The sequence below is a fragment of the Salvelinus alpinus genome, chromosome 23 (assembly GCF_045679555.1).
Source record: "Salvelinus alpinus chromosome 23, SLU_Salpinus.1, whole genome shotgun sequence".
In the NCBI taxonomy this organism is placed as follows: Eukaryota; Metazoa; Chordata; class Actinopteri; order Salmoniformes; family Salmonidae; genus Salvelinus; species Salvelinus alpinus.
Genome location: NC_092108.1, coordinates 34,580,960 through 34,599,671, shown reverse-complemented (window position 1 = coordinate 34,599,671; position 18,712 = coordinate 34,580,960). Strand labels below are relative to the sequence as shown.

At 43.6% G+C, this 18,712-nt stretch overlaps 1 protein-coding gene across 1 annotated transcript in view; it reads right to left on the bottom strand.

The window, feature by feature from the left end:
• Positions 1–17,592, bottom strand: part of LOC139551298 (small conductance calcium-activated potassium channel protein 2-like) — a 57,711-nt gene extending 40,119 nt beyond the window's left edge. Inside the window, exon 1 of the mRNA XM_071362795.1 lies at positions 16,089–17,592. Coding sequence (XP_071218896.1) covers positions 16,089–17,255 — 1,167 coding nt within the window. The 5' untranslated portion in view covers positions 17,256–17,592. The remainder of the gene's footprint in view (positions 1–16,088) is intronic.
• Positions 17,593–18,712: the final 1,120 nt, after the last annotated feature.

Sequence of the window (18,712 nt, the reverse complement as noted above, 5' to 3'; positions counted from 1 at the left end):
CAGTCAAACGTTTGGACACACCTACTCATTCACAGGTTTTTCTTAATTTTGACTATTTTCTACATTGTAGAATAATAGTGAAGACATCAAAACTGTTAAACAAAGTGTTAAACAAATCAAAATATATGTTATATTTGAGAATCTTCAAAGTAGCCACCCTTTGCCTTGATGACAGCTTTGCACACTCTTGGCATTCTCTCAACCAGCTTCATGAGGTAGTCACCTGGAATGCATTTCAATTAACAGGTGTGCCTTGTTAAAAGTAAATTTGTGGAATTTCTTTCCTTCTTAATGCTTTTGAGCCAATCAGTTGTGTTGTGACAAGGTAGGGGTGGTATACAGAAGATAGCCCTATTTAGTAAAAGACCAAGTCAATCTTATGGCAAGAATAGCTCAAATAAGCAAAGAGAAATGACAGTCCATCATTACTTTAAGACATGAAGGTTAGTCAATGCAGAACATTTCAAGAACTTTGAACGTTTCTTCAAGTGCAGTCACTAAAACCATCAAGCGCTATGACGAAACTGGCTCTCATGAGGACCGCCACTGGAAAAGAAGACCCAGAGTTAAGTTCATTAGTTACCAGCCTCAGAAATTGCAGCCCAAATAAATACTTCACAGAGTTCAAGTAACAGACACATCTCAACATCAACTGTTCAGAGGAGACTTCATGGTCGAATTGCTGAAAAGAAACCACTACTTAAGGACACCAATAATAAGAAGAGATATGCTTGGGCCAAGAAACACGAGCAATGGACATTAGACCGGTGGAAATTTGTCCTTTGGTCTGATGAGTCCAAATTTGAGATTTTTGGTTCCAACCGCCATGTCTTTGTGAAAATCAGTTTAGGTGAATGGATGATCGCCGCATGTGTGGTTCCCACCGTGAAGCATGGAAGAGGAGGTGTGATGGTGTGGGGGTGCTTTGCTGGTGACACTGTCTGTGATTTATTTAGAATTCAAGGCACACTTAACCAGCATGGCTACCACTGCATTCTTTAGCAATACACCATCCCATCTGGTTTGTGCTTAGTGGAACTATCATTTGTTTTTCAACAGGACAATGACCCAACACACCTCCAGGCTGTGTAAGGGCTATTTGACCAAGAAGAAGGGTGATGTAGTGCTGCATCAGATGACCTGGCCTCCACAATCACCCGACCTCAACTCAATTGAGATGGTTTAGGATGAGTTGGACTGCAGAGTGAAGGAAAAGCAGCCAACAAGTGCTTAGCATATGTGGGAACTCCTTCAAGACTGTTGGAAAAGCATTCCAGATGAAGCTGGTTAAGAGAATGCCAAGAGTGTGTAAAGTTGTCATCAAGGCAAAGGGTGGCTACTTTGAAGAATCTCAAATATAACTTTTATTTTGATTTGTTTAACACTTTTTTGGTTACTACATGATTCCATATGTGTAATGTCATACTTTTGAAATGTGTCTTCACTTTTATTCTAAAATGAAGAAAACAGTCAAAATAAAGAAAAACAATTGAATGAATAAGTGTGTCCAAACCTTGGACTGGTACTTTAAATACATTTTTAAAACAACACCAATACAATGACAATATGAATGGCCGATCCATCAGTGGGTGCTCTGATCATTGGGTGTGCTTTCCCCCACCTGCCCCCAGCCCAAAGGAATTTTCCAAGGGTGGGAAGGACCAATCCCCGGCTGATGCATGGGCGGGCATGGAAGCGAGCGCGCTAGCACACACACCGCTCACAGCGTAAAACAGAAATAACTAAACACAAAACATACAATAATCACATTCCCACCCTCACCCCTGATTGGAGGACCTCAAACATTGATACTGTGCATGTATTTAGTCCCACACTCATTAATTCCAACCTTCAGACAGCCACAGATCAACCCATCTTTCCCAGTAAATCATCATTCTACCATTTCCTTCTGCAATACATCCCTCCATTATACCATGGTGTCTCATTAGGGACTTGAACCTCCCCATCTGCAACATTTCTGCTGAAATTGCACCAAAAATAAAACATTTACCCAAGAGCACAGTGATTGTGACTGTGGTCCTTCAAATCCCCCAACAATACAGTTTGTAGGTCCAACCACGCCCTGATTTGTAAGGGATAAACATTGACGTTCTGTATATTACCTTGGAAATAATGGACGACGCAGCGGGATGAGGTGGAGCCGAGTCCCAATATCTTTTCCAACTGTCCCGTTATCTGGTTTTAATGTCCATTCTAGAATGCCCTTCTGACCAATCAGAAACGAGTATTCAACAATGTTGTGGTATTGTTGAATATTTTGTCTCGGGCCTAACAACACCCATGCCAATATATCCTCCAAACAACACCCCATAATGACAAAGCAAAAACAGGTTTTTAGACATTTTTACAAATGCATAAAAATACACTTAAATATCACATTTACATAAGTATTCAGACCCTTTGCTATGAGACTTAAAAATGAGCTCAGGTGCATCCTGTTTCCATTGATCATCCTTGAAATGTTTCTACAACTTGATTGGAGTCTACCTGTGTTAAATTCAATTGATTGGACATGATTTGGAAAGACACACATCTGTCTATATAAAGTCCTGCAGTTGACAGTGCATGTCAGAGAAAAAAACAAGTCATGAGGTCGAAGGAATTGTCCTTAGAGCGCCGAGACAGGATTGTGTCGAGGGGAAGGGTACCAAAACAGATCTGCAGCATTGAAGGTCCCCAAGAACACAGTGGCCTCCATCATTCTTAAATGGAAGATGTTTGGAACCACCAAGACTCTTCCTAGAGCTGGCCGCCCGGCCAAACTGAGCAATTGGGGTTAGAAGGGCCTTGGTCAGGGAGGTGAACAAAAACCAGATTGTTACTCTGACAGAGCTCCAGAACCTTCCAGAAGGACAACCATCTCTGCAGCACTACACCAATCAGGCCTTTATGGTAGAGTGGCCAGACGGAAGCCACTCCTCAGTGAAAGGCACATGACAGCCCGCTTGGAGTTTGCCAATAGGCACCTAAAGGACTCTCAGACCATGAGAAACAAGATTATCTGGTCTGATTAAAACCAAGATTGAACTCTTTGTCCTGAAGCCAAGCATCATGTCTGGAGGAAACCTGGCACTGTCCCTACGGTGAATCATCGTGCTGGCAGCATCATGCTGTGTGGATGTTTTTCAGCGGCAGGAACAGGGAGGATAGTCAGGTTTAAGGGAAAGATGTACATATTACCTCAATTACCTCGACTAACCGGTGCCCCCGCACATTGACTCTGTACCGGTACCCCCTGTATATAGCCACGCTATTGTTATTTTACTGCTACTCTTTAATTATTTGTTACTTTTATAACTTTTTTTGGGGGGGGGGGGGGATTTTTCTTAAAACTGCATTGTTGGTTAAGGGCTTGTAAAGTAAGCATTTCACTGTAAGGTCACCTGTTGTATTTGGCGCATGTTTTGATATTTAAATAATTATCTGAATTCCCCACTCAATTTGTCACAACCAAAACATAGTGAAAAAAGTAGCAATAAAGACTGAACCATACACAGTAGTGATCATTTTGATTAACCTTCATTTTAGGAATGCTTACCAAATTAAATAAATAGTTAAAACAATTATTTATACCTGCTTTTCAAAACCTTTCAAATGAATTTGGAGAAACATCAAATCTATTGTTCTCTGTAAAATATTCAATGTTGATTGTATGAATCTGAAACTTGTTGATTTATTGAATGACTTATACATCTAATTCATTATGATGCTAGATGTTTACCACTTTACCTATCTTTATTTTGGCTAAATAAAAGGTGTTGCGGTGTCAAGTGTCAATCATAGAGATAAATGGAGGACTCTAGATCGATAGAATGGGTCTCCCGAGTGGTGCAGCGGTCTAAGGCACTGCGTCTCAAGAGGCGTCACTACAGTCCCTGGTTTCCAATCCAGGCTGTATCACATCCAGACGTGATCGGGTGGGGCACAATGGCCTAGCATTGTCCGGGGTAGGCCGTCATTGTAAATAAGAATTTGTTCTTAACTGACATGCCGAGTTAAATTAAAAAATATATATAACTCATTTTAGTATAGACGTTGCCATTGAGGGCTTCCACCATTTAAAAGTAGTCAACTGGGTAGGGATTCCTATGGGTTGGGAGTGATTAGCCAGTTATCATAGAGCATTATCTTCTTTCAAATTAGGTTGCCCATGCTTTGTAAGCCACAGACTAAGGTAATATCCAGGAGCCAAGATTTATATCAGGACATTGGTCCCAAGATCCAGACACAGACCTAGTGAGTTGAGAACATGACAAGTTAAAGACCGAGAACAGTAGAGGACAGTAGAGCACAATACAGTACAGTATAATACAGTACAGTAGAGCAGTGGTTCCCAACCAGCACACTTTTCCTAACATTCGCTCACTTATAAACGTGACCTGTGGAGTGCACAAGTGCCATTCAGATAATAAATTGAATGGCACATGGTTAGGCTACATCTGTATCGTTGTTTCAAGTCCTGTGTGCTTAGGCTGTTGTTAAATGTGTATCATTTGAGGGGCGCGCATCACAAGCAAGTAATGTATATCATTTTACTTCGACTGTGAGAACCATTAGCATTGATTAGGCATAGCTGTACCACAGCCTCTGCCATAGAAACAAATGGAGCATGGCTTTGTTTCCGTGGTCGCACCTTTACGACGCATAAAACTGCTCAAACCGTTCCAAACTCAATAACTATTTTACAGGAGCTGGCGCAGGTTGCGGGAAATTAGTCATAATGAGTAAAAATGAAAATAATTCAAATAGAGCCTATTTAATGTATTTTAGAAAAATTGTCACAGAAAATAGATGATTTGCAGTATGGATCAGATGAGATGGAGGTCATTACAACTAAATAAATTAATTGTAGGTGTGCTGCAGAATTGTTTTGCCTAACAAATGGTTCAATAAAGGTTGTGAACCACTACAGTACAGTACAGTACAGTACAGTACAGTACAGTACAGTACAGTACAGTACAGTACATTACAGTACAGTACAGTACAGTACAGTACAGTACATTACAGCACAGTACAGTACATTACAGCACAGTACAGTACATTACAGCACAGTACAGATGTCTAGGTATTGTCAAAATAGATGTCAATGTTTGGCCTCTTGGCGGGTTGGAGCCCCCCTGCTGGCTATGCATCTCAACACTCTACATTTGTGCGTGCACTTGTCCACTATCCACATGGTGGTCCTCTTCAGCTCAGTTGGTAGAGCATGGTGCATGCAACTTTAAAATGGAGATAGCCTCAAAGGCGCTGCCTGTGCTGTCACAGTCGCCACAATGGCACAGATACAAAGATGAGACCTCTATGTATCTCTATGGGGTGAACGTTTCGGTTGGGTCAATTATTTTGGACTTTGAAGAAGTAACATTTAGCTGGCTATCTTTCATTTGGACATACAGTGGGGAGAACAAGTATTTGATACACTGCCGATTTTGCAGGTTTTCCTACTTACAAAGCATGTAGAAGTCTGTAATTTTTATCATAGGTACACTTCAACTGTGAGAGACGGAATCTAAAACAAAAATCCAGAAAATCACATTGTATGATTTTTAAGTAATTCATTTGCATGACATAAGTATTTGATACATCAGAGAAGCAGAACTTAATATTTGGTACAGAAACCTTTGTTTGCAATTACAGAGATCATACGTTTCCTGTAGTTCTTGACCAGGTTTGCACACACTGCAGCAGGGATTTTGGCCCACTCCTCCATACAGACCTTCTCCAGATCCTTCAGGTTTCGGGGCTGTCGCTGGGCAATACGGACTTTCAGCTCCCTCCAAAGATTTTCTATTGGGTTCAGGTCTGGAGACTGGCTAGGCCACTCCAGGACCTTGAGATGCTTCTTACGGAGCCACTCCTTAGTTGCTTAGAGTTGACTCCCATCACAGCCATTGAACACTGTAGCTGTTTTAAAATCACCAATGGCCTCACCAATGGCCTCACATCCCTGAGCAGTTTCCTTCCTGTTGTGCAGCTCAATTCAATACATCGTTCACACCATAGTTATTAACTTGACCATGCTTAAAGAGATAGTCAATGTCTGATTTGTTACTAATACCCATCTACCAATCACTGCCCTTCTTTGGAAGGCTTTGGAAAATCTCCCTGGTCTTTGTAGTTGAATCTGCACTTGAAATTCAATACTTAACTGAGGGACCTTACAGATGTTGTATTTGTAGGGGACAGAGGAAGGGGTAGTCATTCAAAACATCATGTCAACCCCTATTATTTCAAACAGTGAGTCCATGTAACTTATTATGTGATTTGTTAAGACAAATTGTATTCATGAACTAATTTAGGCTTGTCTATGCAAAGGGGGTGAATACTTATGCAACAACAATTTTATAGTTACTTAATTGTTTTCATTTTGTTTTAATTATTGCACGTTAATTATATAATACAGCTGTGTGGCTGTAGGCTCATTTACAGTATAATGCTGCATTGTATAATACAGCACGTGTTTTTGTATTGTAAAACATATTACAGCATCCCTGCTGTAAATCAAAGTACAGTATTTAGCTGGCAACTCAGCTGCCAGTATAATGCTGTAAATGTACAGGAAAAAGTTCACAGCTCTGTACTGGCTGGCAGAATTTCTCTAGGTCCTCTCAGAATTTGGAATTGAAATGTGACAGAATGTGACAAAAACAAATCATGACTTTTCTCACTAAACTAAAGATTGATGTGTGACCCCAATCCTAGTGTAATTTAGCCTTGCTGTTGAATATGTAAATGGTTGGGGCCAGCATTTTAATGCTCTGCTTATCCTCTCTAGCACGTTCCTCTTTGCTTTTGCTAATCTGTGCTATTTGCCCATTCCCCTCCATAGACTCCAATTACTGCGTAATTGCTTGATTGATGTAGATAAAATCTAGATTAGGTGGAATATCCAACCTATACACACAGGCAGGTAACCTGTGATACAAGTCAGTATTCAACAGACATCGGGAAATGAGGTGGAAACCGGCTACTAGGGTCAATAGTGAGCGCTGTTACCTTCAAGTAAGCTTTGGTTTTAATAGGATGTTGTGGACAGGAATGGCAGATGGGCATAAGTATAAGCATCTGCCTCTGGTTCCAAAGGGCCAGATGCATGTTCGAATCCAGCGATAGAACGTTGTTTTTTATAGGTATTAAGCCTATCCCAAACCTTAACCCTTACCTTAACCATCCGGAGTTAATGCCTAACCTTAAGAATTCAGAGTCTATGCCTGAACTTAACCCTAACCTTAAAATTCTGAGTTAATGCCTCAACTTAACCTTAAACACTTTGACGTTTAGAACAACTGTGCAATTTGACATTTCAGAAACATGAACGAAACGTCTAATTCTGACATGAGACCGTGAGAGCTTGTCGATATACACACATAGACAGCCACGAGCATGCTGACAGTCTCTCCCTGTGTGTCCCTCTGCTCTGGCGGTGCACACACTTTAGAATAAACACATTCAGGCACACACATGCACATAAGCACACACACTCGCACACACACTCGCACACACATGTACACACACACACACTCACACAAACACGTACTTCATACCAGTAAAGGCCCCTCTGCTTCCACACATGCAAGCAATTGCCGACCCAGTAAACTACATCATCCTATTACGCAGCCCTCGTGACTCTTTGACATCATAGGGACAAACAGTCATAAATTCTACTCTGAGATTATTACAACAGGCAATATCCTTCATTGGTGCAATCGCACAACTTTGTCTCACGGCGCCGAATTTACTGTCTCGGAACGCAATGGCAATGCATAACAATCCAACTTCAGAGTTCATTTTGAAGGATGTAAGTCATTTTGAAACGAGCCTCCACTAAATTCCTGACAAAGGCCGTTTCTTTCTCTCCCAAGGCAGACATCAATAGCAAGGGGAGAGTGCAGCACAACCTATAGCATAGGATGGATCAATACCATAACAAACTCAGTAAAGATTGACTCGAGAACGCTGTGGATCCATCCAGTCTTAGATTGATGATGTGAGGAGGACAAGACAACAGAGTTTCAGTCGAGAGAGAGAGAGAGAGAGAGAGAGAGAGAGAGAGAGATAGAGAAAGAGAGAGAGAGAGAGAGAGAGAGAGAGAGAGAGAGAGAGAGAGAGAGAGAGAGAGAGAGAGAGAGAGAGAGAGAGAGATTTTGTATAATATCTACCTCACTTGCTTTGGCAATGTTAACACATGTTTCCCATGCCAATAAAGCCCCTTGAATTGAATTGAAATTGAATTGAATTGAATTGAGAGAGAGAGAGAGAGAGAGAGAGAAAGAGAGAGAGAGAGAGAGAGAGAGAGAGAGAGAGAGAGAGCTCTCCATGGTTCTGAGAAGAGAGAAAAGCATCATGGAAACTCTTCGTTTCAAAGAGCAATGCATTAACATGGAGATAAGACCCAGGTCGTACTTAGCGATTCACACCTGTTTTGTGGCAGGCTTTACCTTAAAGGGATACTTCAGGATTTTGGCAAATACTTCCCCAGTCCGATGAACTCGTGGATACCATTTGTATGTCTCTGCATCCAGTTTTAAGAAGGTTCCTAACTAGCAATAGTGCATTGCGCTAATGCTAGTTAGCATTAGTTCACGAATTTAACTCTTACTTCCTTCATACTGGACACAGTTCATCTGACCCGGGGGAAGTAGATGAAGGGCCTCAGTGCCAAAATCCCAAAGTATCCCTTTCATGCCTTATTCCTTCACATAACATTTGTTCGACTTTTTTTCACATTCTATGTTCAATTTTCTTGGGAAAAAGACAGCTGCAAACCTTTTTCCATCTGCAACTGCAATCACCTCCATGGTGCATCTGGACCCTATTCAGAGAGCGGCCGCAATGCCTCAGAGTCCAGAAGGAAAATTACAGAAACACGCAAGTTGAAACACGATATCTGTCCTCCAAGGCCTATTCTAAGAGAAAGCCCTTACCATATGTCACGTAACACGGCTTTGACTCCGGCAGCACCCAGTAGAAACTAATTGAATTTTCTTATCTGCTTTATAACCCTCTTTTTCTGCTAAATGAAAGAGAAGCCATTTGGAATAGCGGCACATTTGTATTCACCTGCCCCCCGACCCCCCTCCCAGACACTTACAGTCAGTTCACTAACATACTGTACTACTCGCTCAACCCGCTGTTGTTTTGAGGTTGTTGTATGGTTCGGAGGCCCACGTATAATACATGCGGCTATCCCTATATGCTCAACAGGATTCTTCCCATGCCCGGCTATTAAGTCCGACAAGATAAAAGTCCTGGGAATTGTGGTCACAGCCCCCAGATACAGTTTGCTTCTATGATGTGTATTATTTTTTTTGTAATTTTTTTTTTTGTAAAATTAAGTGCTGCGGTTTTTAATGCCCTCGGGGTCCTTTAGTGTAAATTGATTCTATTTAAAAAGGTTTTTTACTTGAGCAGAGAAAATAGATGGCTGCAGAGAGAGAGAGAGAGAGAGAGAGAGAGAGAGAGAGAGAGAGAGAGAGAGAGAGAGAGAGAGAGAGAGAGAGAGAGAGAGAGAGAGAGAGAGAGAGAGAGAGAGAGAGAGAGAGAGAGAGAGGGAGAGAGAGAGAGAGAGAGAGAGAGAGAGAGAGAGAGAGAGAGAGAGAGAGAGAGAGAGAGAGAGAGAGAGAGAGAGAGAGAGAGAGAGAGAGAGCGAAAGGGGACGTAGGCGGTTAGAAAATGGACTCTCCCCGGAACTGGCCATGAAAGGGTTGAGAAAAAAAGAAGCTGGTGAAGTGACCAAAGGAGCCGGGACAGAGTCCATTAATGGGTTAACAATCAGACGACCCTAATGAAGGGCTGTGCAACTGTATGTACCACAGAGCCACAGGGTGAAACCACAAAGGGGACTTTCGCTATAGAAACACAGTGAGGGGGGTTCCGTATTCTTCTCATCTATACTATACTTAGTGTCGCACAATACAACAAGATATTAGATATGGAAAGGTCTTTAGCCACACTGTTCACAATAATAATACATCAAACCACATACAGTGGGGAGAACAAGTATTTGATACACTGCCGATTTTGCAGGTTTTCCTACTTACAAAGCATGTAGAGGTCTGTCATTTTTATCATAGGTACACTTCAACTGTGAGAGACGGAATCTAAAACAAAAATCCAGAAAATCACATTGTATGATTTTTAAGTAATTAATTTGCATTTTATTGCATGACATAAGTATTTGATCACCTACCAACCAGTAAGAATTCCGGCTCTCACAGACCTGTTAGTTTTTCTTTAAGAAGCCCTCCTGTTCTCCACTCATTACCTGTATTAACTGCACCTGTTTGAACTCGTTACCTGTATAAAAGACACCTGTCCACACACTCAATCAAACAGACTCCAACCTCTCCACAATGGCCAAGACCAGAGAGCTGTGTAAGGACATCAGGGATAAATTGTAGACCTGTACAAGGCTGGGATGGGCTACAGGACAATAGCCAAGCAGCTTGGTGAGAAGGCAACAACTGTTGGCACAATTATTAGAAAATGGAAGAAGTTCAAGATGACGGTCAATCACCCTCGGTCTGGGGCTCCATGCAAGATCTCACCTCGTGGGGCATCAATGATCATGAGGAATGTGAGGGATCAGCCCAGAACTACACGGCAGGACCTGGTCAATGACCTGAAGAGAGCTGGGACCACAGTCTCAAAGAAAACCATTAGTAACACACTACGCCGTCATGGATTAAAATCCTGCAGCGCACGCAAGGTCCCCCTGCTCAAGCCAGCGCATGTCCAGGCCCGTCTGAAGTTTGCCAATGACCATCTGGATGATCCAGAGGAGGAATGGGAGAAGGTCATGTGGTCTGATGAGACAAAAATAGAGCTTTTTGCTCTAAACTCCACTCGCCGTGTTTGGAGGAATAGAAGAATGAGTACAACCCCAAGAACACCATCCCAACCGTGAAGCATGGAGGTGGAAACATCATTCTTTGGGGATGCTTTTCTGCAAAGGGGACAGGACGACTGCACCGTATTGAGGGGAGGATGGACGGGGCCATGTATTGCGAGATCTTGACCAACAACCTCCTTCCCTCAGTAAGAGCATTGAAGATGGGTCGTGGCTGGGTCTTCCAGCATGACAACGACCCGAAACACACAGCCAGGGCAACTAAGGAGTGGCTCCGTAAGAAGCATCTCAAGGTCCTGGAGTGGCCTAGCCAGTCTCCAGACCTGAACCCAATAGAAAATCTTTGGAGGGAGCCGAAAGTCCGTATTGCCCAGCGACAGCCCCGAAACCTGAAGGATCTGGAGAAGGTCTGTATGGAGGAGTGGGCCAAAATCCCTGCTGCAGTGTGTGCAAACCTGGTCAAGAACTACAGGAAACGTATGATCTCTGTAATTGCAAACTAAGGTTTCTGTACCAAATATTCAGTTCTGCTTTTCTGATGTATCAAATACTTATGTCATGCAATAAAATGCAAATTAATTACTTAAAAATCATACAATGTGATTTTCTGGATTTTTGTTTTAGATTCCTTCTCTCACAGTTGAAGTGTACCTATGATAAAAATTACAGACCTCTACATGCTTTGTAAGTAGGAAAACCTGCAAAATTGTCAGTGTATCAAATACTTGTTCTCCCCACTGTAGCAACCACATAGCGATGAGCATCACCGTCGTGTGTGTTCACAACAACAGATCAAACTACATAGCTATGAATGTGTGTGTGTGTGCGTGTGTGTGTGTGTTCACACTAAAAACAACACATCAAACCACATAGCTATTACCACCATCATGAGAAATCGTGTCGAAAATCCCTCCTTTTTGTGAAAACGTGAACCGAGATGCATACGGAGGTTGTTGTTAGAACTCGGGGGGGAGAATCTCCCCAAAGACAAATGAAACGCATCACAATATCATTGTGGAGAAAACTGGTGTTTCAACAGAGTTTATATGCCCTTTACGCCTTTAAGGGAAGATTGTGGCATGGAGATGACAATGGTATACTAACACTCTCCCTCCCACTCACTCACAAGTACACACTCTCTCTCAGTATTTGTCTTTCTCTATCATGCATGCACACACACACACACACACACACGCACACGCATGCACGCGCGCACGCACACACACACACACACACACACACACACACACACACACACACACACACACACTATCTAGTGAGAGCTCTCCTAAACAGATACTGTTGGGCAGTATTGCAGTGAGAGACCACATACTGTACTGCAATCCTTCACTCGACTGAGAACGTTGATCAACTGAGTCCCATTCAAAGGATGTGCAAATAAGGACAACAATTTAAACACTACGCAAACAACAATTCCCCTACTGGTACTCATTACAATGGCATGTATTGTACGTTTGTTCTATGACTGCTACACAAATACATGTACGTAAATATTGTTTTCATGATGAATAATTATCATTTGCATTCTATAAATTCAAATAAATGCCACACAACATCCATTCTCTGTAATTACTAAGTCCTTAGGGCTATGGCAGAACCGGCTAATACATATTTCAGTGCGAACGTGTTCAAATATGCGACACAGACTGGACACCCTCCTACTGGCACACATCTCTATGGAAAAGTTAACACATTCATGTGCATGTTCTTTGTTAAAAAAAAAGTGGTTCAAGGCCGTTTCTGAGCACGAGAAGTCCTCTTCCCGCTCAATGGCGCCTTCTGTTTTACACAGAATATTTATTCATCTGCCCAAGGGTTTTTCGTGAGGTTTACAGAAACAGTGATATGTTTGATGCGGGAGAGAATTAAGTGGTGCAGTATCTCCAGTCAAAACCAAACCTTAGGGCACCAGGACCTTAGTTAAGACTTCAAACCAAATGGGTGAAACACAGTGAGTGTCTGCGTAGCCGCACAATGGGGGAAAAAGCTACAGTACACATGCGCTAACTGGTTTAAACGGTAAATCACAGTGGTGAGAGATGCCTTCAGACGTGCACATTGTGGTGCAGTCGGGGAACCATGAGTTGATTTCGTGTAAGACGTACAGCATACTATCTCTGCTGTAAAGGCGATCTCATTCATTCTCACAGTGAATTTCCGTTTGCTGTAATATGAACTATAATGGTGTTCCAGTACTTTTTCAGTAACACCTGCCAACTGGTACGGTTCCACGATGGCGCCAGAAACACCGAACATGATATTCTAGCAGATGTGATGAAACACATCGCACTGATTACAATTGGAGCATATTACAAGTCTTTCCAGACTCGATATCATGATGAATGATCAATATCAAATTACAGTGGCATTATTCATACTCTACGGGTTCCTGTCCTCTGATCATGCCATAACCCAGGCAAGATCAATAACATAATTAGCCACCAACCACATGCATGGCTGTGATACATTATATGGCTGACAGAACTTGGCTACGATCGCACAAAAATGACCATATAAAGGAACCTGGGTCATTTATCGAGCAAAGGGGTATGCGGGCAGAGTGACAAACCCCGACAATTATGGCATGTTACAACAGCATGCATTAAAACGGGAGCGCAGCAGAGGTCAAGTACGGGCGTCAAATTGCACTTGGGTGACCGGAGCAAAAACATCTGGCATATAGAGCGATGGTGGTCTACGGCAGCGTTGCTCTGGGCTACTGAGGAAACCCCCCACTCTTTGTATCTAACTGGATTGCACACGATTCAATACACCTCTCCTTGTGAGAAATCACTCAGGTGAAACACAAGAAAGTCATGTGAACTGTGCACGTGGAGAGGATAGGAAACCATCACCTAGTAGAAGAACCGTAGCAGCTGTCCAGTGTGTGTGTGTGCGTGCGTGTGTGTGTGCGTGCGTGTACAATGTATGTAAAACCTTGGAGTGCATTTCTTCCCTTCATTCTCTGTACGTAGGCAATGCCTTTAGAGAGGCCCAGCTATACAATGTCAGGTTTTCCTCACCATAGCAACAAACATAGAAACATAAATCTATTTCAGTTACCAAGCGTGGAGTAGCAGCACTTAAATGCAGACCCCCCCCCCAATTCAATGTGAATGTGTTATCAGAGATCGGGCCATTCACTCCCAGCATACAGGATATGGCTGGGTTCCACCCCCGTTAATGAATGAGGGTGACATTTCTTCATTGGTGTGTGTTTACTTACAAGGTGTTGGCTGCCCTGGGCCTGAGGATGGGAAGGTAGCCAGTGGAAACATGCACAACACTGCACGCCCAATCGAGCTAAAACAAAGTGCCTTGTAGAACAGGCCTGGTGAGAACTGATTGAGAGAGTCAGATCAACAAATGTTGTTTCCGCTGGCAACGGATGGAGCCTTGAACAGCATCGCTAATCATAGCAAAGCAGGGGATCTGTTCGACATTGCAGGCTCATGGGTCACACAATCGCAATTACCGAAGTCTAGTCGTATAGCCTGAATAAATGCTGCCCTAATAGCAGTAGCCGTGAAAAGACTACTCTTAGAAAACAACTAGTCTTGACGAGCTTATGCGATTTTGGAAAAGAACACATTCCTTTAAAAAAAAAAAACGCTCTCTAAAAACACCCGAGCCAAAAAAAGCAAAAGCCAACGAAGGTGCAAACACAGCAGCATTATGTCATATGGCATCAGGTTGGTGGCAGTGGCACGGTAACGTATACCCTATTGACCTCCTATAGCTCACATAGGGTGATTATGACCGTGTACCGCTCCAGTTTGGCACCAGCGGTACAAAGGCTTTACTGTAATAGTGTAATAGCTTTCCCCTTCGTCTCTCCATCCATCCTGCCGATGACACCCGCGACCCCATCATCCTTTTTAGAGGTATATAGGCTGGCAACAGGAGCAAGTCTGCAGCCGAAGCCACTCACTTGTCCAGGGGGGGACACCTCTGTATCAGTAAGTGGCAAGGATTCAAGAGTACTTACACGGGACTCACAATGGGGTCAGCAAGTTACCTTTCAAAGCACAAATGTTATTGAAGCTGGACACAATATCACAGTGCCATCAATATGGAGCAGCTAGTGAGTTTCGGGGGGGGTGTGTGTTGCAGGATACTGTGATTGTATACACTGTATCAGTCTCGCCTATCACAATGGTTTTGTTTAAGGGATTTCAAACAGGGGAACTAGACTCGTTAAGGGCAAGTCAATAAAGGAGAACCAGAAAGCTGTGAGTGTATCAGAAAACGTGTAGTAGTTGTTCACGTCTGATGGACTAGACACGCATTTAATGCATATGTATAATGTAGGCAATTCAAGCATTGTTATATTCAGTTTTGTTATGGTTATTTTATGATGAGCCAGGGTGCATGCACAATATGGAAATGCATATAGTTTAATGTAACAGCAATATAAATTCAAGAGGTACATTTTTTTTAAGGATTTATTGGCAGAGATTACATTAAAAAATGATATCACTTACAATACCACAATCTCGGATGAAAACATATTTGAGCATTTATTTATTATTTACTGTTAGGCTACATGTCCATTATGTCATTTGGCTTTATGCACAGTATTTGCATCCAACCCGTTCATTAGTTTGTACGTTGCAGTACAAAGGATCCAATGAAAAACTGGACTACGGTAAGGTGCTTCAAAGCTAAATGTTTTGTCATAACTGTGGCACTATTCCAAAACGTGTAACAGGAGAGAGTAGCCTACTGTGAAGATTTAACAGACAGTTATCTCTGGCTGCGAGTGAACAGATTTACATTTTTCAACGCGCAAAAAAAGACTCGCTGTTATTGCAACATGGAACAGGTGTGTGTGTGTCCGTGCGTGCGTGTGTGAGAGAGATTCTAGGAAAGAGGGGGTGAGTGTGAGAAAGAGAGAGCGCGTTCGTGCGTGTGTGCGTGCGGGGGGGTGTGTCATAGGTTACATTAGTGTTTTTTGAAGAAGCAGTTGCAGTGACATGTAGACCCTTACGAATGTTACCTGTGAAACAATATGCACTAACACATACCTATCCATCGATCCAAATAACCCACATGAAACGCTGTTAGGCCTATATCAAATAATCATGTGACAGGCGTGGCCATGGAATGTTAACGTTATATAGCCAATTTACAGGTTACAGGTTTATCAGACACTAATTATTTGTATCAATGGTGCATCAGCAAATGTGAAATGTACCTGATGATGATCGATGAGTATCCTCTCCTCTCCCTTATGCGGGCTCTCGGGCCACAGGTGATAGCTGGAGCCGTAGTTAGGGCTGCTCTTGCTGCTACTGCCAGTCGCAGACGAGTTCCCTCCGTACGGCTGCGTTGGTGAGTTTACACGAGAGTCGCGGCAATGGTGATGCGGCTGGTTGGGGTGCTGTGGCTGGTTGGCTTGGTTTGTCCTCCCTGGCTTATTGCGGTCTTGGTCACAGTGCTGCGGACGCCCCAGTGCGTCTTGCTGATGCTGTTGCAGCAGTGGTGCCTGGTTATTCCGACAGAGCTCTCCTGAACCGTTGGCGCAGTAGTAGACAGGGAAGCTGCTCCCCACCAGTAGCTGTTGTTGAGCTCGCAATTGTGGGAGTTGCTGTAGCTGTTGCAGGTCCTGAGTCTGGGACTCGAATGCTCGCCGATTAGCCTCGATTGACTCACATACATTTATAGTGCGCCCCTTCTGCGAGTTTGCTCGGGTTGCTTCAGGGGAGGGGTCCCTGTGTTGGAGTCTACTGTGCTGCTGCTGCTGTTGCTGCAACAACTGCTTCTGGTCTCGGTGCCCTCCCCCTCCTCCTCCTCCCCGGCAGCGTTCCACGTTGCTCGCCTGTTGATAATTGTCACTGCTTTGCAAATTATCCCCGTGATTAGATTCCTGCAAAAACAGCAGAGAGGACGATGGCGGCAAAGATGGTGAGGGCTGCGGCGGGTGAGCGAGGGGCTGGCGCTGGTGAGAAAGGCTCGCCTTCTCGGGAAAATTGCAGTTGCAGCTCTGAAAAACAGGCTGCTCCGACTGCGGCTGGGAGCCGGCTGCGGCCCAAAGGTTCTGCTGAAGGTGCGCTGGCTGCCCGGCGGGTTCACAGACCCCGTGTGAAGGTCGCTGGGCGATGTCGTAGCTTGTCAGAGGCGGTGGGTTGCCGTGCTGCGGATGACAGGCATGGATACCTCTTCGAGAGGGCTTGCTCAGACAAGGCAGTTGGTGGTGGTTCAGGTAGTGCGAGGTGGTAGTCGAACGCTCTCTGAAAGACGGAGGAGGGGGCGGCAGACTGAAATCCAGAGCGACTGGGTTTGGGTCTTGGCTCTGCACGCTGCCTCGCTCTTCGTCGGGGATTTGGTGCTGATGGACAGCTCCCGCGTATCGATGCCTCATCCCCTTAATAGCCGCGTCTTACTGTGGATGCTCCTTTGCCTTGTATAGCTCGGACACCCGTTCATTGCGATCAGTCCCAGCAGAATAGAGCCGACTCGTCTCATTGGTAGGTTTGACCAGGACCTGCCTTAAAACGTCACCATACGGCCAAAACACCGCCTTCGTTAGAATATTGGTAGCCACATATGCACACATGTTAGTGTATAGAGCCTCAACGACAACAATGCGCGCAACTGATTTGGTTGATGCGACAACCAAATAGGGATGAACGTGTTAAGATCCTTTGCAGGCTTGATCGATATGTCCAATCATTTATAAACGCATTGGATCTTGACTATCGAATATCCACTGTTGCCACAACCACCATGCATGTCATCAGGCAATCACTTCCTCCAACTGAATCTGCTTTTGCTGTCTACCCTGAGAGCTATACCATAACTAGGCTTAGCCTACTTGGTTGTGTCACTACTCGGTCTATAGGTCTATAATACGAGGTTCTATAAAACTCTACTTCCAACCATTCAACATAAGCATGAAATGAAAGGCCTATTTAAAAAGTAATGTAATAACTTCCGACACCTCAAAAGACTTCACATACTTGGTCCATATAGTCCATTCGAGAAAATTGTTTTTAATAATGATCGAAAACCCTCCTATCTTATCGTTTAGACTTGCAGGTCAGTGTTTAATATTTAATCAAGAGTAGACATGGTTTTGGATTACCAGGCAGAAAAAAAAATCGGCATGATATCATGCACAGCCTGCATGGTTGAGCACAACAAAATGTGTAACCATAAGAGGTGCTCACAAGGCCTATGTAAAACACTGTAGCTGCTGTCGGATTGCGTTACACACAAAGCATAATGATATAAAAGCATTTTGTTGTCTGGCAACATGGTAGGATTTGTTGTGTAGGCCATTTTAAGACAACCTGCTGATAGATCCGAGGGAGGGAAAGAGCGAGGGCGTGAGCGAGGGAGAGGGGAAGTGCAAAGAGGGGGAGAGCGCTGTCCATGCTTCTGAAAGAGTTAGCTGGTGAGCAAACGGCAAAAATACTAACCAGTGGCGGTTCTAGCTTGTGTGGCTCCCTGGGCGAACCCCCCCCTTCAGCCCCCCCCCACACAAAAAATAAGTACCATCCTATATCACACAAATACACAAATAGAATAACACACTTATAAAGAAGAGAACCTGATTATTGCACTATTGCACTTCAAACAAGAAACACACAAACTAAATTGCACAACTAATTGCATTACTAATTGCATTAGTACTGTACAAAGTTACAGGTGTGCTATTTGATAGATTCCCCCACTCCCCCTACCTCGGGCTTCCAGTGGGGAGACCTGAGGTCAACCTAGCCCCGCCCCCCTCCCTATCTCGTACTTCTGAGTGGGAAAGACATGATGTCATTAAGGTGATGTGCAAATGAGCGATATAAAACCGATTGTGCAAAT